The 27,930-nt window shown below is 41.8% G+C and overlaps 1 protein-coding gene across 1 annotated transcript; it reads right to left on the minus strand.

Moving 5' to 3' along the window:
• Positions 1-1,413: 1,413 nt before the first annotated feature.
• On the minus strand, positions 1,414-27,871 carry LOC310896819 (potassium channel subfamily K member 17-like). The gene is made up of 5 exons (XM_083829640.1): positions 27,515-27,871; positions 16,361-16,475; positions 7,647-7,813; positions 6,910-7,078; positions 1,414-3,991 (listed from the first exon to the last, which is right to left on the minus strand). Exons 1-5 carry the CDS (start codon positions 27,722-27,724, stop codon positions 3,696-3,698), a joined length of 957 nt encoding a protein of 318 aa, XP_083685766.1. The 5' UTR covers positions 27,725-27,871; the 3' UTR covers positions 1,414-3,695.
• Between the last annotated feature and the right edge of the window lie 59 nt (positions 27,872-27,930).

Raw genomic sequence — 27,930 nt, forward strand, 5'->3', positions numbered from 1 at the left:
CTTCCTATAAAGCTGTTGTCTGACTGAGATCTCTGCAAAAGAATTAGGCTCTACAAATAGCCCACAGAAATGGGATCTAAATCTTGGTTGATAACTGCAGAGATAAAGGAAAATTCTGCAAATTTCTATGAAAAAAACGTGCTTGAATAGACCACCCCACTAAACTTACTCAGATTGGAAAGATCCATTTCTTCTATGGGCCTATCAAGTCTTCTGTGAATGCAACCTGTACGTTTATGGAGATAATTTGAAGGCAGTGGCAAACCATGGACTCTGAGGAGGAGGGTGGCTTGACCTTGAATGCAGAACGGTTGAGGTTGGAAGGAACTTCTGGAGCTCATCTGGTCCAACACCCCCTGCTCAAGCAGGGTCATCTACAGCCAGTTGCCCAGGGCCACATCTAGGTGACTTCTGAGTATCTCCACGGACAGAGAATCTACCACCTTTCTGAGCAACTTGTGCCGGTGCTCGATCACCCTCACAGTAAAGACGTGTTTCCTGATGTTTAGATGGAACCTCTTGTGCTTCAAGTTTGTGCCCATTGCCTCCTGTCCCATCACTGGGCATCTCTGAAAAGAGCCTGGCTCCATCCTCTTTGCACCCTATCTTCAGAAATTTGTGCACATTGATTAGATGCCCCTGAGTCTTCTCTTTTCCAGGCTAAACAGTTTCAGTTCTAAACAGCTGGGATATCATGTGTAAGATAAGATATCAGTCATTAAGATAAGCTCTCATCAGCCTGCGCTGTGAGAAAACGACATCCTGGATTTTTATTTTTTAACTCAAAGACCAATATGGAAAAAGGTTTTGCCTTTTTTGTTCTAATACAGGGATCTTATAATACTGTAGCCAATTAGATTATTAAAAACTGCACAGTTATTAGCAATCTGTACTATGTTGCTGTAACATCTTATTACATATTTCTCGACATATCTCTCCCCAAGGGATAAACATCTCTTTTGGACTAGCTGAAAGAGCCAGCATGAGAAACAGAGGCTGAAGCCAGGACTTGTCCTTTGAGTTGGGGAATGAAAGAGAGGCCTATTTTCTTGCTTTAAGGGATTCATTTCCTGGGAAACTGTATAAAGGTCAGAAGCGTATTATGCTCTATGCGATTGTGAAAAAGTCTCTGGACACTGATGTTACATAAATATTTACAACTACTATTACTAACCAAACCTGTTTCCAGCCCCTATTCTTCCCAAGGAAAAACAGAGGATAACAGGGAAGAATTGACCTGTGAAGAATAGTAACAGTGAAAGTCTAGCCTGAAATCACTACTGGAAACTGCATGTTTATCTGAACAGGAAGAGACATTATAAAAAAGAATAAAAATCAAGGAGCATCTGTAATTTTCCAATGCAGATTACAGAAGGCTGCAAGTCAGCTGTGATAACAATGATAACAGCACCATGCTTTTGTTTTCTTTATTTTACCCTTGAGCAGATAACCTTTAATATTTTGGTAGAGTAGACACATTGGTGATGATGTTTTTGTGATATTGCAAAACTCCATTTTCTCTTCATCCCTCTGGGAACAAATTCATCCATGTCACTTAACCACAGCACAGCTTTATAAAGAACAGAAAGGCTAGAGGCACAGCAGTTTGTGAGGACTCAGATACAATAATATCTATTGTTTGTATCAAAAGATAGCTGCCAAACTGTCAATAAAAGGATATTCATAAATGACAACATACTAATTTGGTGTCAGAGAACTCCAGCAGAGGTGGTATTTGGCCCATTGATTTTGTATTTTTTAGGTGATCTGGGACACAAACAGGCAACTTGCAGCTCTGGAAGATCAATAAGCAGTTCAGATAAGCCTCCCGTTAAGTATGCTGTATCAGAGAGTTAGTGGCACAACTGTGCTGGTGAAGAGCTGCTGGGCAGCTGTGGAAGGAAGTGAATCAGCATCATTTGCTGGAGCAGATATTGAGTCACTGAGATCCAGCCACATGCTTAGGTTTGTTGATGAACCCTGACGCACAGTGGAAGCACTGAGATTTATGAGGAATTACTGTTTTTTCCTTTTTTTTGGGACTACTCCTAGAGTTCCTCTTCCTTCCAGCTCTCAGAATTGTTAGCTGTCCTAAGGCAACTGTTTGCACTTCGGTGGGACCGGAGTGCCTAAATCTCTAAAGAACTTGTGAATACCTCACCCCCAAACTACAAATACATGAGAGTATTGAAGCAAATCAGATTAATATAACAGACGTTCAAATTGAAGAGAAGAAACTCTTTTCAAGCCAAGCCTTCTTACAGAAGAGCAGAATTGGTAGAAATCCCCAGGGCCTGTGACATTTCAAATTAAACTTGAAATAGATTTAGCATAGTCATTCCCATCGTTTGACAGTAGAAACTCCTACCACCTTCTAGGCATCCGGATTTTATGATACAAATCTATTTGCTGAGTTTTGCACCTGGAAGAAGGTGCAAAAGATATGTATAAAAGGGCATCATATTTTATGCTGTGTGATCTTGATTCACTTACGTTTAAAAAATACACTTTGGCCTTACTGTGGGCCAGCCCATTATGAACTTAATAAAAAATACATTGTGTATCCGTCACTGAAAATAAACAAAACACAGGAGAAACCAAAAAGATCATGCAGAAGGCTGTTAATGAATTACCCAATGTTCAAAAAATTCAGTTGTATTTATTTTGCATTGATTTTCCAACTACAATCTGAGATTTCCACTACCTCCCTTTTGTATCTCTGCTGCCTATTGAAACAGTACTTGAGAGACCATTTATCATTACAGAGTCGGCAAAAGGCTGATGACGAAAAGGCTGACAGACCAAATTTGATCTAGCAGATTCCTTTCCTGCATTTTCTTCTATAATCGGTTCTACCACATACCGACACTCAGACTGGCCTACTCAGGGAACTATTTTTTTCATGATATATGTTCCAGAACTTGTCTTCTTAAAGACTGCAAACTTTTCATTCACTGCATTGCTGGGAATCCAGATATGTATATTTCTAAGTCTTGAGCCCTATACCCCAACAGGCTGTGCTTTCTACCCACTTTTTTCTCTCTGCGTGGAATGTAAGTCCAATGCAGAAGCTTAAGGCTCACCCCAAATACTTCTGGTTTCTTGGGTTCTCACCCAAAACCTTCTTGTTTATTGCTATGGTCAAATTTTCAAAGTTAACACTCTAGGATGCAGGTAGCACAACAGGGCAGCAGAAACACATCACCACCTTTGGCAAGCACATAGGTGATGAAGCACACTTGCAGTCACTGCCAGGTTCTTTAAAATAAGATTCTTCACTGTGCCTTTTGGCAACATAACATTTCCTTCCTGTATTAAATGACGTTTCCTTTTCTAGTTGAGGTATTTGCAAAATGCCCTACATACAATTGGAGGCTTCAAGAACTTTGCACACAAAGAAAAGGACAAGGGGTAGTGCTGGGTACAGATGTCAAAATTTACCTCATATATTGAGATGGGAGGGTAGGTATTATCTATGTAAACCCACTTTTGGTTAACAGTCCTGTTGGTAATTCTTGGTGGTGCTGTAAAAGAAATATTTTGTTACCATTGTTCAATTCAGAATAGAAGCATTTCAGACTCAACAAACAGGTTTGCATCCCTGTGTGATCATCAGGTCAGCTCCATTCCCACATTTCTAAGCAGTGAGCTCTGGTGCACCGAAATATAAGAGACACCAATAGTATGTTTCTTCTCTAAAGTGCTTCTGCAGGAGCTGTGTGGATGTGACATTCATCTGGTCCTTTTGTTTCTCTGTCTTTGTCATTGCAGCTCTCCACATCATGAAGTCCTGTCATACTGTTTTTGCCATCATCCATTAAGTCTTCGGCCAACTCTGTGCTCTTCTTGTTACACTGACAGAAGTCACTGGAGCTCTCCAGTAAGTTGATGCAAAATTTGATAACCAGTGCTAGCCAGGCCATCCCAAAGAGGATCCAAAGAGAGATTACATTCTTGTACCAGCCTGGATAGGTGCGGTCTGGGTTCATCCCTACAACAGAATCACCCAAAACATTTCTACATTGAATCAAGACTACCTCAAAGGAGACATTTCATGTAAAGCAGAGACAGAGGACAGAAATATGACCTAATATTAGTGATTTCTATATAGACCCAAGAACTGTGAAGACTACACATAAAAAAAAAAATTCAAAATTAGAGCTATACTAAAGAGAAATTGTTCACGTATTTAAGTTCATAGTTTCTTTTCTCCATTTATCACTCAGCTTTACAACATTATAGTAGTATGTAACAGGGGCTCCCTTCAAGCAGAGAGGTACGCAGGTTTTATGTACTGGTGTACATACCTTGTTAAGACAGATGTGAGTGAGTGTCTAAGAGAAGTAATGACCCAAACAGTACTAAAATCTGTAACAACAACTGAGCCTTGGAAGACAGCTTGAAATTATGTTACCTCTGCCTGATTGCTCAGTTAAGTAGTCTGTGATCCTCTTGGAGCAGTCATATTTTTGGTTACAGTTCCCCAGTGTTTCGTGCAAAGAGGCTTCTATGGGCTAAACTGGTGACTGTAGTAATATTAAAAATAATAACACAGGCAAAGGAAAGGAATGAGGAATGAGCTTAGTCTTATAAAGTGCCTGAACAGCAGGCTGGGGCACATTAAAAACCAAGGAAAGATACAATGCACAAACTAGAGGCAGCAGAGTCTCTGCATAGGCTTTTTCTCTACTGCTCCTCAAGTCTTGTTATTTATTTTCCTTACCTTAAAAAAGTTTGGCACTTTATAGCTGAATACCTGCAGCATGGCAGATACTACAAAGCACCTGATTCTTTTGGGACAGAGCATGAGGAGTTAACACGTACAACATGGTGCCTCTGTACGCCTGAAAGTCACACCCTGTCCCAAGTTGCAATGAAACTCACACATAGGGCTGGGTTGAAACAGGACATCCACAGAGGCAGGTATTATTTAGGTGTTTATCATCTGTGACCAGTCCTATGTAGTAATCCTATCCTGTCATTCCCTGCACAGACCAGCAGGTCCCAAATTGCGGTCCATGAACTGCTATGGTCTACAAGATTATGATAAGCGGTAACTGGTCAGTGAAGCCACATTAAATTATTTGCATTTGGTATTATTACATAGTACAGAATACATTGTACATATTCTATATACATTGTATGTATTTTCAGTATAATGGAACTGCAAGGCATTTTGAGGTTGTCACTAGCCGCTGATAAATGTTTGGGAGCTACCAACCACTTCTGTGGTAACTACTCTTTGGGCTGCCTTTCTGTATCAAGGTGAATTTCTGCCAGAAGGAGTATTATATTCAACCTTCAAACAAGCACCTTTCATCAATGCTAAATTCAAAGGTATAAAATTTGTTAGTTTCTAAATAATAAATGAAAAAAAGAGAAAGACTATTTGAGTATTCCAAAGAGAATGCTTTATCCACAGAGATCATCTGCTAGGTGCAGGCTTGGGGATGAGAAGATCAGAAGTTTAGGACCTTTGTGGCACAATTATTCTAACAGAAGGACTCACTCAGTGTGTAAATTAATAGAGTTCAGGGCCAGTAAGAGACGCTATAACAATATTACTAAATAAAACAGGCTAGGGACCACTCTGTAACTTCAATTCTAAGTGCCACAGCCTGGCTCATGTTTCTCCAAAAACTGCAGCTGTGTCCAAAGGGAACAACAGGGCATCACTCCTAGCATGTGATATCCCTCAGAATTTACCTGGCCCAGAACAGTGCCAGGAATCACAACAACAGGGAAACAGTGTGACAGTCACAAAATAATGCATGAACTCATGCTCTGGCCTTGCTTATTTTTATGTAGAGACATAAACTACAAACACAAGATTGTAATGCCAAAATGGTCTGGCCTCTACATGCCACAGGTCACAGACATGTATTCACTTATTCCCATATGAACCTCGTTTATCTATGCTGGTATGTTAGTTACAAAGGTACCACAAAGGTGAAGGTATGCCTGGAAGTGAGAAGGTGTACTAGAGAAGAACTTCAAAAGTAGTTATCAGGAACTGAGAGAAATAAACCTGCTGCAGCGCCAAGTTCAGAAGCATCTATAAAATGCTGAAGTGGCTAGCTTCTGTTAAGCTCTGTTTGGATACCCTTACCCAAGATAAATTGATTCAAGCTAGTTAGAGCATGTCTACACAAGCTCTAGTCATAACTTTGACACGTTATAGACAAGTTCTATGGTAACACCACTAAATTGTCTAAGCACCGAGCAAGCACTATGAAGAAATGAAAATTAAGAATCCATAGTAAGGTTTTTACGTCTTTCTGTCTCCCAGGGATTCAAGGGTGCATGTGTTTCTATAATCAATTTCTTGTTAATGAGAAAGTCTTTATCAAAAAGGTGTGTCCTGTGTTTCAGCAAATGCATCAGACGTTCGTCCAAACCCATTTCCTCTGACAAAGTGTTTTGGCAACCAAAACTAGACTGTGCCTGGTGCCTGACAGTCTACACCTAAGTGACTTATGTTGCCTTTTAGAAAGCAGTTGTCTGGGGTTTTGACGAGGGAAATGTTCACTATCTGATAATGGTAATGAAGAGTAGCATCTGCTTAAAACTGAACACCACTGGTGCACTGGTGTGCACCAAGTGCACCATCAGCAACTGCTGTGATTATGAACAGCACTCCAGTCTGGCATTGTACTCATTCAAGAGACAGATCACCTGAATGCTGGAAGATTAGTCATTGATATGGAAATGATTGCTTTGTGCTTTCACATGTGGCATTTCTATCTCAGAAATCATGTCTTCCCCAACCTGTCCAATACTACCACAACAGATTTATCATCAGGTGTGTGGATTGCTAACGATGTAATACTGCCAAGGAGAAAATTTGATAAGCCACACTTTTTGCTTTGATGTTGAGTAGGTGAAAGGAATGAAATTGGAACTACTCACCAATCACATAATCTCCAAACCCAATAGTGCTGAGAGTAATGAAGGAATAGTAGAAACCCTCTTCATAAGTCCAGCCTTCTTTGTCAGAGAACAACAAGGGAGGTAGCAGGAGGAACAATAACAACCCAGATACTAGTGCACAGGTCTTCATCAGCAGGGCAGCTTTTATCTAGTAAAACACAAAGGAAAAAAAAAAAAGACAAGATTTACAAGGTGGCATGGAAAGTAGAGCTCACTTTTTCTGGTTGAAAATGATGTCGGACTCCATAAAACCACACAAACATTCAGCACATTCCACTAGAATAAACAGGATGGCTCTCCCAGTCAACAGAAAGTGGTCATTACTTTCATGAGTCCTAGATTCATGCCATTTTAAAACCTATTTCACAAATGCTCCAGCATAACCTACATATGTAATTCTAACCACAACTGATGATAAACAAACAAGCTATCCCAGAATGGGATATCCGTGAATGGCTCTATGGCTCTGGCAATTCTGTTGCTGTAAGGGAAGCCATTCATCACAAAAGTTCCATCATTTAGTAAATGTCCTTATCTAACACCTTATAGGGCTGTCATAAACTAAATTTATTTATTTCCGGTTATTCCTGAGTATTATTGCCTTTTTGGCCAAGAAGGTAGGCAGGCTGTCCTTGTTAGTCAGAGGATCCCAAATACGAGACAATGCTATTTGTCTCCTGAGCTTCATTGGAGAAGCATACCTGGCCACTGCTTACCTTCCAGTGAAACATCTCCTCCAGGCGATGGGCACAGCGCTGAACCCCCAACAACATCACCTGCCCGATTTCATTCAGGAGGACAAGGTTCAAGGGGATCCCAAACAGCGCAAACAAGATGCAGAAGATTCGGCCAGCCACAGTGCTGGGGCTTAGGTTCCCATAGCCTGGATAGGGAGGAATCAGGTGTTAAATCTACAATGTTCCCTGCTTGCTCTCCTCCCTTAGAGGGGGTGAACCTCCATCTTCTACAAAAGTTAGAGAAGGTCACTGTTCCAAAAGGACCTTTTTTATAAATAACTGTAAACTACATCTATTGTTTGTCATATCCTATTGCAGGCTGGAAAATAACATTTCTTCCCCTGCCAATTTTATTTAGTTCCTTTTCCATTTACCAGTGAATTTCCTCTCCCCTACCCACTGCCCTGGCTAGGATTTGACGTAAATGCAAAACTTCCGTTTAGTTCAGTTTTTCTAAGCATTGTTGGCATCGGGTTTGCTGGTAAATGATCCTGCATGGCTGTCAGATGGTCTCCGAATCAAAACAATACTGTTTTAATAATACCTTTGTCCCACAGGACTACTGAACTTACCACTGCCTCCTTGCTTACAATCCTTTTTGTGCCACAAGTATAAAATACTCCTTATTCTTAAATTATAAAGTTGTTTGCCATGAGCCAATAAAGGCAAAGAATATATATATTTAACCTGAGTAAAATACTTCAATTTCAGACATAAAGGAAAAAGGCATTTGAAAGTTTGGCATTTTTTTTCCAGTTGCACCAATTGATCTAATGGAAGATACCGCCTAGCAAGCATAGCTTTACTTATATCGTGGCTCAGACAACCATGGCTTCAACAACAACGCTGCAATATTTGTCTTTATTCCCCACATTTTCTCTATAAAATATCCTGTAAATCTGTAGACTTACACTTCTGTAATTTCAAGTGTTTTATGCCATGAGGAAAATCAGATCTAATTTTATTTGACAGGATGCTTTAAAGACGAGGAAAGGACTAGCACATAAAGAACACTTGAACAGTGACTTAACCAATTCAGAGACCTTGACTAGATTTCAATATCACCTTCACTCATTAGCAATTTGTGTATCTCCATATACAAGATTGACATAACCCGGCTAAATTTATCTTTTTGCCATGAATAATGCTATGACCTCCCAGCAACACACAGCTTTTGGCTTGGTGGAAACCTGGAGGTGCTCCCAACAGTGATGCCTTACTAACGTGCTTGCAGGTGCTGGAGCTCTGGGACAAACAAGCAGCCCCCAGGAGGGAGAGGTCCAAGGGCTGGGCTCTGTACATGAGAAAAGTGGGCACAAACACCCACCGTTGGCTACACAGGATCCCATTCCTTCATAGAATCATAGAATATCCCGAGTTGGAAGGGACCCATAAGGATCATCAAGTCCAACTCCTGGCACCGCACAGGTCTACCCAAAAGTTTAGACCATGTGACTATATGCACAGTCCAATCTCTTCTTAAATTCAGACAGGCTTGGTGCAGTGACTACTTCTCTGGGGAGCCTGTTCCAGTGTGCAACCACCCTTTCGGTGAAGAACCTCTTCTTGATGTCCAGCCTAAACTTCCCCTGCCTCAGCTTCACACCATTCCCGCGGGTCCTGTCACTGGTGAACTTCAGTAATCTCCACCCCATGCTGACTGCAGTAAGCCACCGACCAGCTACGTAGAAAGACGTGCCACTATGAACTTGTGATTTCTACACATTCTGCACTGAGCTTTGTACTGACAAAATCTCTCACCATAGGCAATTCCACAAACAGTTAATTATGCATATACACTAGCAAACTACCCCCAGAAAAATGTCTGGCAGCAAACTGTTTTTTAGTATGTGTTTTCACCTCTTTCCTATCCCGACAAATTCTAAACTTTACAATCTGAATGGCTTCCCCTCCAATAATTTTAGGTTTGAATATTTTGTAAGTCTCTGTTTTTAACGTACACGGTAATGCACCAAAGCAATGCCTCCAACAGCCTGTGCCTGGGAAGGGGGAGAGCCCCTGGGAAAGAATGGGATGCTGTTACGTAAGTACAGGTTGTTTTGAAATAAAGTCAAACAAAGGGGCTAAATTAAGACCACAAAGCAGCCTTAATTCCAGTGCTGTGTTCTTCACTTACGAGCAACTCTACGCTTTTATGCGCTCCCCCCCTCCATGTAATTGCTGACAGTCATGTCTGCTGGATTTCACCCTTTCTAGACTAACAGGTGTGAGACAACGCAGGCAAGTAAATCAGACAGATGTTCCCGTGAAAATGAATTTGAGGGACGCATGCCTTATGTGATCCGTGCCACACTGACTATGCCACATTTCAGTGGACTGGTTCCAGTTTTCCTCTTTCATGATATTTAGGATGATTTGCAGGTTGGTCTGGACTGACGGGACAGAGCAGGGTTGCATTTACTGTAAGGCTGAAACCTGAAAACAAGTCGCGTACATCTATGGACAGCCTTTCCCAAGGGCTGTTTTCTTCTTCCCCTTCTATATCAAGTTAACAAAGGCTGTGTAAAGGCTTGGGCAGTTCTTTTTACCATAGCTTTCCAGGTTATCCAGCCTCTGGAGAAGAGGAAAAAAATAATAAAAATTCAAGAAAGGGAGGAAGAAAGGTCCATAATCTCATGTCACTGGGTGAAGCACAGGATTCTGGGGACCCCACATAGTGCTAAATAGAGAGCATCTAAGGTTAAGCTGTACATTGCATTTAATTTAGAAGAGCAAATTCAATGATGTAAGAAGATCCAGTGTGTACAAGAAAGTCCAGCACGCCAAACACCAGACCTGTTTTGCATATGATTTATCTAGTGCCCTTGGGCTCAGCGGCTCAAGACAATTTCCTGAAGACTTGGTGAGCAGCTGCTGTAAACATGCCAAAAAATCCACATCCCCTTAGCCTTTTAGACAGGATGCAAGGTTTGATCAAACAGCACAGGAGACTTGAGATTACGTAAAATAGCTAGCAATTTATATCTGGCTGATGATTTACCCTTGCTTTTGGGCTAGACAAACAGGTATGAATATAGCTGTATGTGAACCTTAGTTGTTATAAACCTCAAGCAGGAACGGATAAATGGGAGTTATTCTCTTCAGTAAAGGGAATGAGGGTAATTGGTGTTTTATACTGCTGTGGGCTATACATCAGAAGATCTCCACCAGCTTCAAGGACCAAAACAAACTACACTGTCAGCAGTGTCACATCCCTCACAGACCTGCTACTGGGATCTCACCTCGTGAATGCCTGCCCCAGGGGACACTGAGGGATGCTCACCAACACTACACAGAAATCAAAGTGCAAGCGTTTTCACTGAAGCAGCAGGAGAAAATTCCTGTATAGCTGCTTTCATTTTGAAATAAAGTCCTACTTAATCCTCCTCCTCAGAAGCAAAATAAGAGTGTTTTAATTTCTAAACAATCATATCCGCTTTTACTCATGTGCTTCTGTTACACGCCTTCAGTAAATGCAGCTTCATTTCCTACTACATTCCTGTGCACAAGGGATTCAGAGGCTCTGAGTACTTGTTAAGGGAAAGAGACAGGTGTGATTAATGGAGTATTAGTGAAGTATCTCTAAATTCACAGGACCATATCCCACTTGGAGAGTCCCCAGTTCAGCAGATGCAACTGCTGCTTTCCGCTACTGACAATAGGTGGCTTTTTCGGCTCCTGTTCTCACTGCTCAGCCATAAAGGAATATCTAAAGCAGAAAGCACTTAGACTGAAAAAAAAAAGTGGCTTTTGTCAATTGCAAACAATTTGCAAATTCACCAAATTTCAGCTGGTAAAAAAAACCAGATTGTCACAAAAAATCAAGTGGAAAAGACACTTCTCTAGCCAGTAACTTTATCAGCGGTTTGCGCATTCAAACATGTTTTGGGGGAGACTTTGGTTTAATTCTTTCTCCTACCTGAGCGGATAGAAACCATAACTTCCCAAAGGAGTGTCATGATCTCAAGGTGACAAGATGTTCTTGTGTAGGAGTAGGCAAGCAAAATACTGCCTCACCTGTTGGCAGTATTTTGCTTGGAACACACAAACACTCGGCGAAGCCTGGGAGCCAGGTACCTTGCCTTACATGACTGTCTGATCCACAGGGCTGTTGGGCAGTCCAGTGAGGGATGCCAGTGCTATAATTACATTATTTTGCATTACACATTTAACTACTCTGAGAAAGATGCTCCACTTGGCAGCTGAGATCTCCGGTGAGCCACAATCCTGTTCTCCCAGGCACAGAAGAAAACTCCACACTCTCTCCTACACCCTCAGGTAGCTCTCAAGCCACCAACCTCCTGGCAAGAAGTATACTGCCAGCTCCTCTCCTAATGCTTTTCAGAAGATCTAAACTTTTCTTTCACTTGTGCTCTTTAGAAGTAACCTGAATGTTTTAATTCAGGCTAAATGAGAGTTGTGTTCACGGCAGATTCAAATGTTGCATTGAGTTAAAAATAAATATTAAATCCAGTTTAGATGGAGAAGATGTCAGTGGTGACAGAACCTCGGGAACTGTGTCCAATAAGGGAAACTTCGTTTTAATCCTGGTAGGTTGAACCAGTGGGTATGGGGGAGATGCCCATCACTATTCATTTTACCTGGTGCTGTGATAGAGACCAGTAACTAATACACTAAAAACATGTTTTAGCAGAGTTATTTGGCAGTTTTGGCCCTTTCCGGTTCCAGGCAACAGCAAAAACTGTTTGCAGACTCCTTGAATATGTGACTCAAAACCTTCTGTGAAAGGCCAGGAAAATGCTTGAGATGAGTACTGCAGTCTTCTGTTTGTTATATTCACACTGTGTATACGCTGGAGGCTGTGTAGTATGCTTAGTCCCAACAGAACAAGATGGCATGTGGTCAGGAAAGCAGACTGAATTTGTCGGTTCTCAGGAGATAGCTCAGAGGATGTTTCTGTAAGCCTAATCTCCACATGCCTCGGTGACCTCCCATGGACTGTTGTGTTGCATCGTTACTTGGACGAGCCCCTGCAGCAGCTCTGCTGGTGCTAAGGGCAGGAAAAAGATCAATGCATCAAAGGTGCAGTGTTCTTCAATGAAGAACTCCTCTGCACATAGTTGAGTGTCACAGAGGGTTTAAATGTAAAAAATGTCCCTAGGCTGTTATTCCACATTTTAAAGCATGTTGATGTCTTAAAGTAGTTAACTGGTGGACTAAAGGGCACCCATTCCACAGGAGCTCCATCACATGCTAGGCAGCAGTACAGAAGGTCAAAGTCTTAGAGACAAACTCTTGCTGGCCCAAAGCCCTGTGCTGCTAGGAGTGCCAGGACTTTCCAGCCCTGAACTGGCTGTTCCTCCCCCCCAATAGGAGCCATTCATGCAACATACTAATTATCTGCAACAATATACCCAATATCACCCCTCACTCATCAACTGTCTGCTCCTTGCCTCTTTGCTAGCTCCTTCGGGGGGTTGCTGTGGGGAGCTTTCACACTGTGCTAACCAGAGAAGGGAAGACAGAAGGAAGGTCTTCACTTTCCTTTGTACTGTGAGATGGTTTATTTGCTTTTACTGCTTTGTTTCATGTTTAATTCATACAAATGAGTTTTGCTGTCAGAAAATGGGAAGGCAGCACTAGTTAATAGTATCCACTCACCTAAGATAAAGCGAGACATTCAGGCTATGAGAAAACAATATTCTTCCTTCTCTTAGACTACCACAGGTAACCTCAATCTCATCTCGGTCCTTTCCCTTCCATTTTTTCTGAGATTACACCACCCTGTGGTGGTATGACTTTAGGAACTTTAATCTTGTGCCCCACTCTGAACTGGCTTTAACCTCAGTCCTGGTAGTCCAAGCTAACTAGGAAGAGAGTGAACAGAGAAGAGAGACTGCCAGTAAGGAATAAAGACCTTCGAGGAATAAAAACCAACAGCATATTACCTTCTCTTTCTTTAATTCTGTTTAATAGTACAGCTCTAAAGGAACTAAGATAATTCTCCAAGACATTAAAGAGAAAATTCCTATAGAAAAACCTGCAGAAAATGAGATAATGTACAGGATCTGGAGTGATGTGACAAGCAAATACAGCAATGAAGGATGCACAACAGTGGGGAGAATGAATTGGAGAAGGCCAGGACTGCCAATCCCACATTATCAAAAATTATAAATGCAGTTCCATTCAAGTTATGAAATTGGCCAATAATTATGTAGGCTTTGGGGCACTTTTGTTTCATACACGTCTCTTCTTGGAGCCTTCAGGATTAGAGTACCAAGTATGTCCAGCCTCAGGTCAGAATCTTACTATGCTTTCTAAGCAAAACTCATGTACTGCTTGTAATTGCTACTGGAAATTGATGAGGCTCTGATTTAAATGGAAGAGGGGGATAACATAGCATAGAGAAGACTGCATCCTGAGTCACAGGGATATAAACAGTGTCATGGGGGAAAGCAGCTAGTGTCCCTCAGATGATGTCAATAGGGAAAGAAGCTATCGTCCTTTCCTGTAGCCTAGAGAGAGTTCTGATGAGGACTTCAGAGAAACACGAAAACCTCACCACAACCTTCTCAAGAAAAACTTTTCCACTGTGTCAGCTCCTACATAGCTGTGCCTTCCACATGAAGCTTCTTACTGTGAATCACTCTGCTGAACTTCACTGAGTTTTTGGGAAGGACTTTGTCTCTTTGCTTGACATCACAAACTCAGCCTTATTCTTAAGCCAGGCAGTGATGTCCAGGTCAAGAAGGCTGCACCAGCTATTATCTCCAGAGCTTGTATAAACTTGCAAAGAGGATTGTTAACTTAGACTCAAGGTGAAGGTCTGTGAGGCTGTGTGGGACTCCCTTCTACAGCATACTGTCATCTGCAGAGTGTTAAGACACTAACCTGTACACAGTTAACAATTTAAATTGGAAAACAAAGAAACAAAACCCCAAAATCAAAGGCCCAGTAGTTCAAAGCTATCTGTGTAGAGATGAACAATTGCAAAGTTATTAGCAAAGCCCCTAGAATCACAGTTTAGGCTTTAAAACAGTAAGATACAAGCAGCTATAACATCTGGTATTTTTGCCCCGATATGAAGTTTTCCCACCCCACCACCCTAACTATGGGGGCAAGAAGTCTACTTAAATAAAAAAGGAAAAAGAGCAGCTTAGGCTTTCACAGAGTAACAGCCAGAAATGTTTAGTCCAGATCTTTGCCAACATCACAAAAAGCCCTTATATTTTAACATGACAAATTTGATTCTCCTTAGGTGTGGTTAATTTAAATTAGACAGTTTAGAATTTAATCAGTTTTAACCATGGAGGCAAGCAAAACAGCTCTAAGCAGATGCTGCTTTGTACCGGAGGCCGGAAGGAACTGCCCAGGCTTTATGCTGGAAACCCACAGGCTCTTCAGCCGTCTGATGAGGCTCCACTGCCATCATCTGGTACAACCCGTACCTGGTAGTAAGAAACGCCAAACAGAACAGAATGCATGCAAAAGAGCAGGGCAGAAAGATGCTCTGGATCACGATAATTTTATTTTAAGCAAAGCAAAAAACCACAACATCCTCTGTGTTAGCTGTTGTTTTGGGGCTTAATGTTCTGAAGTCAATGCATCTTCAATAACTATCAGAGATAAATCTAAATAATGCTCTACGTGGGTGCACAAAGAAAGTTCTGAATCTAAAATGTATTTGAAATTGAAGAGAACTGACAGATGTGACGTAAATCAGGAGAACTGATTTTTTTTAATGTATTCAACGACTATCTCACCACATCCTCTTCCCCCATGTTTTTTAAAATACTGTGTGAGAAAACGTTTTATAATACATAGTGAGAAAAGATGTCAGGGCAAGTTATTAATGGTTTTGGGAACTGGTGACATGCACTGTCAATAATTAATAGGTATGGTGTAACCTAATGCAGATACTAAATCCATTTTATTGTTTCCATTCTCTACCTCCCCCATCTCTTCCCATCACTCATTCATAGCTTCACATTACTCATTTGCTTGGAACTTGACTTAACTGAAATGTTTCATTTATCCAACTATGGGACTTCAATCTACACATGCAGGCCCTCAGCCAATACAAGTAGAAATAAGAAAGAATAAATCGTAAATAACACCTCCAAGGATTTAGCATTCAATATTAAGTTTTTCAAAATCCTTCCTTCTTCTTGTAACAGAAAAAGCTCATTTCAATGTACAATTCACCTCCTACCTCTTAGACAGCACTAGGCTTGGGAAAGAGATAGAAAAGTATAGGGAAAGAGGTTGTGGGGTCTCCTTCCTCAAAGATTTTCAAAAGCTGCCAGGACACGGTCCTGGGCAACCTGCTCTGGGTGCTCAAGCAGGGGTTGGACCAGGTGACCTCCAGAGGCCCTTGCCAACCTCAACCACCCTGTGATTCTGTGAGACAGGAAGTATAGGTATTGCAGCACCCTGAAGCGATACTACTTCAGGACCAAAAAATTGAGTAACTTAATAGGGATATGTACTGAGCTAATTATCCCTGCATCTAATTAGAGATCATTACTGCAATGGCAATAACAACGCATTCTTAGTTCTAGGGCTAGTCTATTGCATGCTTACCCATTGCATGACACAGACAAACTATAGAGTGCTATGATATAGACAAGCTATATGAAGTCCCATAAGGCTGGACAGTATCCGATAGTACACGTCCTCATTCCTGCTCCTTTCCCACCTATAAAGCTGCCCTGTGAGTGGGGAACTCTTACCAATGGTGGTTATTGCAGAGATGGAGAAGAAGAAAGACCCACTGAAGTCCCATCTGCCCAGGCTGGTGGTGTTTCCCTGGAGGGTTACACCGCTCTTGTAGGCCTCGATGATACCCTGCAAAGAGACAATAACATGAGATCCCACAAACTCAGAAGAGCCAAAAGCCAGCATACTTACTGTAAGCAAAGGGCATCTACAGAATAACAAAGTTGCATGTGCACATGGTGGATCATACACATAAACGTGGAAGAGACTGGAGGGCAAGAGTTGCCTAGAGAAAGCCTAGCCAGTTAGATAGTTATTGACCACCCTACAGCATACAGGCTAGGGAGAGAAAGTGTTTCCAGATGGCATATTCTAAAGGCAGAACCCTCAGAGCAGCAAGTAAACATGCAAACATAAATGATACATGCTGGATACCTTGTCTACACTGGGGTGGAAAGCATGTAGTGTAACATATGACAGAAACTACACAGAATGGCCAGTCACTAGTATTCAGCAACCTGTCCCCACCCAAGTACTCCAAGTATGAATATATGATTTGGATTAGCAGGATGCTCAATTCTGTTCAAACCACCTGGGAACGACTCAGATGTCATTATGGCAAAGTGTACAGAACTATGCCAAAATAAGGTAACAGACATTTTAGCAGCGCCCACATCTGACTATGCATTCTCACACCAATAAAGTTAATGACATTGATGTGAGTTGTGTTGAAAACAACATCAGTCACAGCACGTACACTAAGCTTTTCACACCCACTGACCAACAATCTTTTGGAGGCGATTTCCTTGAATGCAAAGTGTAGTCAAAAATAAATAAAATTCATCACCTCTGAGAAAGACATGCAGATACCCAATACCGCTATCCCTTCCCTAACTATAAGAATGCTGGTAAAGCTTTCATCATTGCTAATAAAAGGAACCAGTCTCAGGTTAGAGGGCAACAGTTGTAAGTTTTACAAAGAAATTGTGCTTCATGCATCCATCAAGCAAACCAGTGCCTCAAGCCCGCAAAGCAAAGCAGTTTTGTCCCATTTTACTGATGAAGACATACTATGCTGTAAGCAGTTTCTGCTGTCGTACATGGCTGTGAATTAAAAGTAGTTTCCAGAGACCCAGTCAGCATCTTTATTATAAGAACCATTATCTTTTTTCTCCAAAGCTACTAGTTCTTGCACTAAGAAAAAGGAACAGCTCTTAAGATCAACATATATTTTCTTCCAAATAAGAAACACCATTTGATAGTCATTCTCAGACTTATCTTCATTTACTCATAACTGAGGGCAATTTAAACAATTCAGGGTTGCATCATAACCTATTAAAGTCTGACAAAATGTTCTTCTGCTTTTCTCTGCACAAGATAGAGGAGAGAGCCCTTACTCTGAGAAGGGCTAAGGACCAGATGCTGTATTACGTTATGCTTCCTTCAGTGAATTGCTGCCTTGAGTGGAGCAACACATTTTTTAAAAAAAAAAAAAAACAAAAAAGGGGCGGGGGAGGGTGGAGGAAGATGGAGAGAAAGATTTTACATCAGGAAGTCTCCAGCAGCAGGATTTGTTTTGCATAGATTGCATGTAATTTCCACTTCTTCCACAGCCACTATCTGCACTGGGGTTCGTCAGGCTGTCTGGGATGCAGGCTCTGACCTTTCTCTGTTCTCCACCGTCTCTGATGATGTTTGACCTCAGGTTTAAGAGCAGCATAAGCAGTTCTGCAGCCAGGAACCAGGGTGCCCAAGAATATAAAATAACTCCCCAAATAAACCATATAAGAGAGACACTGAAAACTTAAATAGATGACAAACCTGTATTTTCCCTTCTCCCCATGAGAAACTATTGGCTAAATCTTAAGACAAAAAGCTTGTTATTCTCTCAAACTTTCCTTGTGCAGCCTGTCATCTCAGCAGTTCTATATATTTAGCCCTGAAGACGTATATACATGCTGGAATACCAACAGTGTAGCTCTCAGATAAATGATCAGCTTGATTTGATAGATGCATAAAGCCCCTCTGCGTACAGCATTTGTTTTCCATTCTCCCGCCTAATGTCCTGTTGGTACGAGCTCAGAAGCTGACAATATTACATGATATCAAATTTTTAAAGCCAGAAACTTCAGACACCTTAACTCCAGAGAGGATAAGAAACTGTGGCTGAATTGGCCTAGAGAAGTGAAAGTTTCTCCACACAGAAAGCGGAAATCAGCACACTGCACAGGATGTCATGTGAGAAGCAAGTCGCAGGAACCAAGGCATTAAGTGCTTAATTTCACATCACTGCATCACTTCAGTTCTGCATGGTTTAGGACAAGAGACTGCGCAGGCGTAAGCACCCATGCTAGCTTTGCAGTGATTTACAACAGTGAAATGTCTGCGCTGTGTTAACTTCTCCTGAGGTGGTGCTACTGCCAGGAAATACAGAGTTTGTCGCAAGAGTCTGCAGGTAGGTTCAAGTGCTTGAACTGAATGGCACAATGATCCTGCACTCACCTCTGAGGAGCTCACTCAGCTCTGAGGAGCTAACACACAACTCACTCGCTGGCACAAAGCAAGCACTGAGCCTGCAGTGCCCACTGCTTCTGTTCCTGGGGTTGAGGTACTTCACATACTTACAGGAGGTCTTTAAGAGCCTTCAGCAGTAAGCCTCTGGCTAAGTATTTCCGTGTTAAATCTTGTTATCAAACATCCAGATGACATGATAAACCGCAAGGATCACTGTGACTGTCACAACCTGATATGGGGATCACTGAATAATCATGAAAATCAAAACCACTTGAATAAACTGTCACTCCCAGGAGAAATGTCAAGTTGAATACTGGCAGGATAAAAGAGATACTGATGCAACCCTGAACGTGGAGGATTCTCAGAAGGTGGAGAAAACGATATATATATATTTTTTAAGTAAGACTGTTTTATTACAATATTCAGAGTCAACCTCTGATGCACAGCAACAATGTTGGAAAACAAAGATTTATTCTTCTGAGAAGAGCAGAAGTGATGGAGCTTACAGATGTGCCCATATAGGCAGATTTGTGAAAGAAATCCACAGATGGCTATTAATACACAAAAATTACCTCTGGCACAGCAAGTTATCAGATCGCAAACTCCTGGAGGCTGAGGATTCAGAGAAATATCAGTGCATACTTGCCCTAATTTCACAGGCTTCTCTAGACATCTGCTTTTGGTTACTGCTTTTTTTCCACAAAAAAAAAAAATTAAAAGTGGTTTATCATTTTTGATAGAACACACAGGAGAAACCAAGGTAATAAATGATCAAGTAGAACAGCTGGGTTCTCCCAGCTTTTCCCATTGAAAAAGCACTGATATATCTCTGCTGCTGATTAAAAATAACATAAACAAGCCACCACCCAAAAAAACAGAAGTATTGGCCTGTGGATGCAAGACAAAGAATCGAATCACATACATTAGGTGACATCTGCTTGGTCCCTTTAGCCTGGCTTTGAGAACCAGACATTTCCTGCTTTGCTTTACATTGATTTGGGGGAGAAATCCTAAGGGTTTTTCTTTTTCTCTTTATTAGGTTAATCATTTATATGGTGTCTTCTGTAAAATCTGATGCATTAAAAAGTACCTAGTAGAAGTAGGGTTTCAAATCCAGTTTTTGAAGAAGTGCTATCTGCCTGATCTAATATACCAGTCACCGTGAACACAATCCATCTTGAACTTGTGGAGCTTGGGCTTGGTATTTCGGGAACTTGAAAGGTCTTGTGTGTAACTCAGAAGTATAGGAAGGAAGCAGTGGGTGGTTAAAATAGTCAGAAAAAAAACAAAACAAAAACAAAAACCCAGAACTCAGTTCTGCTTTAGTTTCTACAGACAAGCTTCCCCCCTCTAAAATAATAATAACTTGTGGGTCACAGGCTCTACTACAAATACTTTGCTGACAAGTCCTGTATCATATTAAATCTCCTATAGAGGTTTCTATGGAATTGCTATAGGATTTATAAATCAGGAGCTTTGAGATTATTGGGCTTCATGAGTCAATGAAACTTTGGAAGCTGCCACATTTTCTCATAAACTAGGCTGCTCTGTTTCTTGATAGTACCATGCAAAGCCTACTTGCACAGTCAAGTCTTATTGTAGCTGACAATTAGAAAAAAAGGCATGAATTAAATGCAGATGTCTGTCCCATCACCTTTGTGAATAAGCATGCTTTGGGTTACCTACATTTAGCTTCCGCCCTGGTTTTGCTCAACCACGAGCTCTGAAGTTTTCACTGAGGTACATCACAAACTAATGCTTGCAAGTGCACCCTTTATGTTAGATCATTACATCCCACTACAAATTAAAGCCTACCCATCCCACCTACACCATCCCACTACAAATTAAAGCCTATTTTCATGTGTCCTTCTGCAGGGAATTCCCTCCTTTAATTCCAGCCCACTGGTAACTCCATGAGGAAGCTGTAGATTTCTGCTGACTCCCTTGTCTAATGTGTCTCAGACATATCAAACTTATTTTAGAATGGCAATAACCTTCTTTCCTTCTCTATTCAGTTAGAATAACCATTGCTGGTTCTTCCTCCAGGAGCATCCAAAAACAACAGAGTCCTAATTTCCTTATTGCAGTTAAAGAAACACAAATAAAAATATATAAAAATCACCGCTTCATCCTGACTGCCTTTCAGCCCTTTTCAGCTTTGGGGCTGTACTTTCACGAACAACTGACAATGAATGCTTCACTCCTCCTGTAAAACCATTACCACATAGCTTTGCCCCAACAAACTCAATGTAGCTACAGTCATATCAGAAAAATTAAACTACCTGTTTGAATTACACTTCCAAAAGAGTTTTTACTCTTCAGAGAAAAAAAAAAAAGAAACAGTGAGGAATGAGGTAGCCTATTTAAGTACCTCCAGAAGCTTAATACACACAGCCTATGGAGTGTATTTCTCTTTCAAAATTTCTGAGTTACATCTTTTTCTTTCCCAGAAGAATGTAGGTTTATTCATTTTCCATTTTCTGTAGAGTCACTCTTGCCTTCAGCCACATCTTTTTTCTCATTCACCGTGTGTGCTGTGTTATCAGTTCTGGGCAACTCCTGGCTTATTCACTTCCTCTTTTCTAAACCCTCTTATCACACATGGGCCCTTCCACCACCAGCTCGTAGCTACAGCACAGCTTCTGATCAGCAAGGGCTGCAAAATGGAAAAACATTATTTACTCTGACCTCCTTAATGCCAACTGAAAACTTCATTCTTCACCTCTGTGCTGATTCAGGCGAGCTGGGTACAGCTTTCAAAAAAGGCACTTAAAAGTCAGCAATAATGCATGTGTATACGTGAGCCGAGATACTACCTTACCTTGCAATCTTTACCTTCTCCAGAACATTATGCTTCTCTTTCTATAATCTTCACAGCAAAGAATGAAGTTTTATATAAATGATTAATCAGACTGACTCTGATCTATCTGCTGCCCCCCTTCCCCCCACAACCCATAATAAGATATAAAGTGACACGAAGGAACATGAAGCCATGGAAGATGCATGACCATTCAAAGGATGTCCATGAGAATTCCTAACTCTTCCTGGACTATGCTCAAAATTTCTCTCATATTTCTGGGCAAAAACTTTTTACTGGAGGGAAGTATCATGGAAGGAGTCATACAAATGACCCTTTTATAAACTATGGTTCCAGTCACTGTTGTTGTTGTCCTTGTGCTTCTGAACTACAGCATTTTGGCCAGAGTTCACAGTAAACTTTAGATATCTTCGTAGGCAACAGCAGCATTTCCTAATTGCATTTGGAAGCAGTTCTCCATGAAGGCAAAAAAGCAAGAGAAGGGACTGGAGTAAGAAACTTCACTCCCAAGTTTAGTTGAAGCTTACACATTCTTATATAAATCACCTTCTCCAGAGAGTATATGGCCTCCTGAAAGTTGTGTAATTTCAGATTGTAAAGGTGAGGAAGTGTCTATCGATGAGGGAAAGGAGGCATTTCTAAGGCACCAAACTATCATTTAGATTAATGACAAAATATAAACTCACAAGTATTGTGCCTCAGAAATTATGTGTAATGTTTATATATAAACATTCATTTACTTTTCACAGAATACCAGCTGTAATCAGAAGGAAATATAAATGTTAATCTTGTCTCAGATTGTGAGGACAAGGGTCAATTAACTTCAAAATAAATAAATAAATATATTATGGATTACACCATTCCCAGCTATGAGCTCTGATCCCCTGTTCTGGCCTGGAGTGGAAGCTTACTTGAATTCTGACCAAAAGAAAAGCAGGCACAAGATTAATTACGGATGCTGGATTATAGACTCCAGCTGCTTTCTTTAGACTTTTACTGTCAGTGCTGGGTCTGCACTAAGGTTTCTAGAACCCACATAGGCTTACTCTTCTAAGGGGAAGGATCGAGAGATGCAGTAAAGAACAACAGTGCTACAATCAATGCTACCCTGAACCACTAACACTTTTTCTGAAAATTAAGCTTTTATATCTAGGAAGACTGTGCAGCATGATTCAAGGGCCAAAGCACTGTTATTGCTTCCCAAATCCAACAACACAAGTGACTCAAGAGCTGAGATGCAACAGAACTAAATAGGACCTGGTGCATTGCACTGCCTATGTAACCTACAGGACAGAGCACAGCAGGTTGTGTTACGTCATCTGTGTAAAATTGAGAAGTTCTTTCTCTAGTAGTTATTTTCCTTTTAGTTGCTTTAAAAAGGATGGGGATGGACTATCATGGACAAGTAACTCTAAGAGTAACCTGCATCTTTGAACAGCTGAGAAGATGTAACATCTCTGATAGGCACCCCCAGTATTTCGATTGCTGCTAGCATGGTGTCCCAAATCCACCTTTTTAAATACAGGTACTTGACATTACATAATTGACCAGAAGACCTAAGAGTGAGTCAACTCACCAGAAACAATGGTGCATCCGTAGATTTTCTCCTTACCTTTCAAGAAGTCCAACAATGTACCACTAGCCTATTGCCCATCCTGCTTTATACAAGTTTCCTACAAATTTTTCTCTAAAAACTTCTGTCAAAGGTTAGCAGATAATGTAAGCACTGAATGCAAAATGCGCATACTCTTAGTAACATAACCACTGCTCTTGTTAATTAACAGTTAATTTCCTTCTTGGATATGGGTCTGGGCAAAAGTGTACTGGCTATAACTTAATCAAAACTGTAACACATTTTGATAAGAAGGTAATGAGAAAGAGCAATTATGGAGGATTGACCTGTGACAAGCCAATGGAAATTTTGACTACAGTGGGTCCTATAAAATTATCACTACTCCACAAGACAAGGATCCAATGCTGCTCCATACAGTCCCTTATCACTAACTGGTGATCTCTGCTGCTCACGCCTTAATGGTCAACCAGTGCCACATCATCTGTGGACAAGACGACTTCAGTAAACTGCATTTGCAGGTTTTTATTTCCTGACAGCTGGCACAAAACTCTGCTGGTTCAATGTCAGCATAATCCAAAGTATTGATGAGGATCTTCCAGTCACATGGGAGCTAGTTGCTCTTTTAATCATGAAATTCATATGATTCTAGATGTTGACTCTGGAGATAACAGTATCTAGGTCCACCTGCAGGCTTTTAGTTTATGGCCTGCCCTTTAGAATTAGGTCCTTTCCACTACACCTTCAATCTTGCCAGGCAAGAGTATTTTTAGTTTAGCTCACCTTTGATTTTTTCCTTCCCAATTTATGTAAATGACATGGCTTAATTAGCCTCTTGCATCTATAACAATAGAAAGTGGGTAGAATAATATAATACAGGAAATAGCTGTATTAGGGGATAAGGTTACAGGAAAAAAAAAGCAAGGACAGCATGAAAAGGATATCCCAGTAACAGGCCAACACAGCAAACACAGTGCTGCAAGTCTGGCCCTATGCACAATCTTCTGACAAAAGAGATGTGGAAAAGCACAGTGCCTATAGCTACATCAGTGTTTGCAACCACTGACAATGCTGCAGGAAGAAGAGCATGTTCGGGGGACAGCTCAGCTGCAGCAGTGCTATGTATACTCCTCCTAGGCAGTAAAACAGAGAAACGCATCAAGCTGGGCAGTGTGCCTAAGACCTCTCCCCCACAAAGGTTAGAATGGCTCTCAGCTCCACAAGATGCGACAAAGCAGAAAGTGCCTTCTTTCTGTGCAGCCTCACTCATTGGACACTTCTGGAAGGGTTCTCAAATCTGGAATCAATATCATTCTTACCTGGACTGCAACTCTTGGATAACTTTTTTTCTCCCCCAGTGGAGTCCAGTTACTGTTCTTCACTGTACTGAGGGTTCATAATCTGAAATCTGCTTTATTACATCCGTTTCCACCTTCTGCAAACCATGTAATTTGGAGCTTCCTTTGATGTGATCTCACATTTTGCCACATAAAGACCACCACCACATTTACAGTAACAAGTCAGATATTGCCCACTTTGTATGTTGCCTAACGTCTCTCGAGGAACTGTTTACTTTTGTTCTTGGTGAACAAGTGGTTGTATCATAGACTTTGCTTACAGTGTCAGAAAAATGGCCTAGGGTTAGGTAGGTCAAACCCAAACATGTTTTCCCTGAGCAGATGTTATTGGGTGCACAGTAGAGGGACATGGGGCTGGAGTCTCTCTGTTCTCCTTTATGCTGTCCTTACTCTAGGCATAAATAATGAAAGCCAAGAAAAATGCAAATCAGTCTTCCCCATATGCACACACACAGACATTCATGTATGTACATAGCAACACGCATGCATGAATTTTTTTGTGTGGTTATACATAAACCAGTTGCACGTGCTACCCTCAGTTATTTAGAAAATGCAGAACTGCAGAGCCCTGCAGGGGAGGAGCCAGACAGAAAAAATAGCTGTGGGAAGCATGGACCTACCACTACAGAGATCACACACACTGTTCTAACGCTCTCTCCTCTGCTGTTCAGTTTTTGTTGTTGGTCTGCTATCTCCAGCTCCTTCTCTCTTTTGTTTTGCTAATTCGAAAATTGCTTCCAGCCCAGAAAGATCTAAGCCACCGAAATAACAGGATGAGTTTGCTAGTTTAGCCACCACGGCATGGTTTGTTTGCCTTTCCTCCTGCCCATCCTCACACAATGCTCTCATGCAAGCTCCTCAAGGCAGGAGCTCTCTGCTGCTCTCCATCTGCACAAGGGCTGGACGAGTAGATCTCCAGTTGCGGCTGGTAACTAGGAACTAAGCAATAAATAGGTTGTAAAATGATGTTTGTACATTGCTTCAGCAAACTGGGATTTTATTCCATATTGGCTACTATGCACTTTAAAATAAACATAGAGTTTAGAATTATCTATGATGAAAAGCCATATGAAAATAAGAAGGAACTGCCAGTAATGTCAAAGCAATTAAAATTCACTCACTGCTTTATGTTTTCACACTCTTTATATGTCTTTCTTATTTGCAAATAATCAGCTGTGTATCTAGAATACAAATTTGTTATCTGAAGAGGGTTATTGATGCATTGCCTGATAAACTCTGTATTAAGCAATTTACTGTACAGGGATTTTTTTTTTTCCTGAGCACACACAGTAAACGAGCAACGTGTCATAGGAAATTAAAAAAGAGCACAGGAAAGAAGCAATCCTGTGGATTACCTATTTAAGATAAATTTCTGACTGTGAAGGTTACTGAAAATAGCACACAAAGCCATTCAAATGGACTACAGCTTCTCAAAGGAAGAATGCATGCACAGACATTCTATATAAAATGAAACAAAACTTTCTACTAATGTCCTCATCCAGGGCTTGCTCAGATCACAATTAAATACTCACATGGCACAATAAAGCAGTGGCTGGTCTAAAGGGATTTGGGTGGCTGTCCTAATCTCTTGCCTACCAGACAGTATCAAGAATTAGTAGAGGTCATCTTGCAGTGAAACAAACCATCAGAATGACATTGGAAAGACCTTTCTACCTACTCAGTTGAGACTACTTTCCCTACTACTATCACCTCGTTACTCTCATTCACCCGGGGAAACCCCTTGCAGCCCCATAGGCCAGCACAGAGTGAAACTCAGTCTGGAGCTGCCTCCATGGAATGCCAGGCTGGTCTGCTCTGATGCATTTCTCACACCTCCCAGATGAATTATTTCAAAAGGCTATCTATATTCCTCAGCTGGAGCTGTACACATCAGACAATATAAACAAGTACCATAGTACCTTTCAAGGGGTACCATAGTAGCTTTCAAGGGGCCAAATTTGAAGACCGATGACGTGATCTGCACTTTCACTCTGCTACTGACTGCCGTCGAGGATTTACCACCTAGAAAGTCAAAGGATGAGAGCCTGACACAGGTTCTCAGCACAGTTTTGTCTTACTGAAACTCCTGGTAAGATTATCTGCTTGCTGTGTTTCTAGTTTATTTATTTATCTCTGCTGGAAAAATAAAATAAAGTGGTGGAAATATTTATCTTTTAGGTCCTTTGAGCTCTGGTGACCAGCTACCATGCTTCCAGCCACTACCAAACACCGCTGGCACCCTCCACCCCACTTTTTGTTTTTCAGTGCCTATTCGAGGTAGGCAGCAACCAAAAGAAGCAGCATATAACCAACTACCAGAACCCACTGATCTAGAATGGTTTAGGAATATATTTATGACATTTCAATATTATAGGCTTTTCTTTTTTTCAAACAGAGAGTGAACACAAAGGCCATTTTGCTTGTTTCACTCATTTCTGTACCACAGGATGTAGCTGCTTGTACTTCGGTGAGATTGCATTTGGTCCACCTTCGTATTTTGCAGCCATCCTTAAAACATCCCCAGAAACTTTTCTAAGGTTACGTCTGTGCTGCATTACCAGGATTTTTTCACTTCCCTTTAATTAACAGGTAGAAAACTGATGGAGGAGGGGGGAGAAGGTTTGACACCAACACAAAACCCAATCCAATTTACCACACCAAAGCCTTTCCGTTAGAACTCATCGCTTGGAAGCTGCCACAGGGTATACATAACTCATTCTTAATTACTTCACCAGCGAGCCTGAACCACTTGCAATTAACACCAGGTCCTATCCCACCACCACCACCACCACCTTCCTCCTGCCACTTAAACCCCAACCAAAGGCGGCGGGGCCGAGAGAAGCTCCCCTGGTAGCCCCCCTCTTGGTGGCCCGCCTGGTGGCCTAGCTCGGCGAGGGCAGGGGCTCACCTGGATGAGGCGCTGCAGGGCGGCCCCCCGCAGGCAGGTGTGGTTGGCGAGCAGCTCCCAGTGCTGCTGGAGGAGCCGCCGGGCCGCCTGCACCTCGGCCGGCCTCTCCAGGGCCTGCAGCACGCCGGCCCCCAGCCCCACGTAGCCCACATAGGCCACCAGCAGCACCGGCACCCCCAAGCGCCGCCGCCGAGCCTCCGCCGCCCCCATGGCTGCCGCCGCCGAGCCGCCGCGGGGCTGAAGAAGCCGAGGGCGGGAGGAGGCCGCGCCCGGCCGGCCCACGGCGCCTCCCCGACCTCCGCCTCCTCGCCGGGCGGCCTCGGAGCTCCCTGGCCCCGGAGGTTCCTGCCCCAAGGCCGGCTGTGCCCCGAGGGAAGGCGGCCCGGTAGTAAACGGGTCCCTGATAACGGCTCTGC

The sequence above is a fragment of the Anser anser genome (assembly GCF_964211835.1).
Source record: "Anser anser genome assembly, chromosome: 3".
In the NCBI taxonomy this organism is placed as follows: Eukaryota; Metazoa; Chordata; class Aves; order Anseriformes; family Anatidae; genus Anser; species Anser anser.

Coding starts and splice junctions, on each gene's coding strand:
- LOC310896819 (XM_083829640.1), bottom strand. CDS start 27,724: ATGGGGGCGGCGGAGGCTCGGCGGCGGCGCTTGGGGGTGCCGGTGCTG. Junction 7,814..16,360: donor CTCTGCAATAACCACCATTG/GTAAGAGTTCCC, acceptor CTCCCTATCCAG/GCTATGGGAACCTAAGCCCC. Junction 7,079..7,646: donor AGGAGATGTTTCACTGGAAG/GTAAGCAGTGGC, acceptor GTGTTTTACTAG/ATAAAAGCTGCCCTGCTGAT.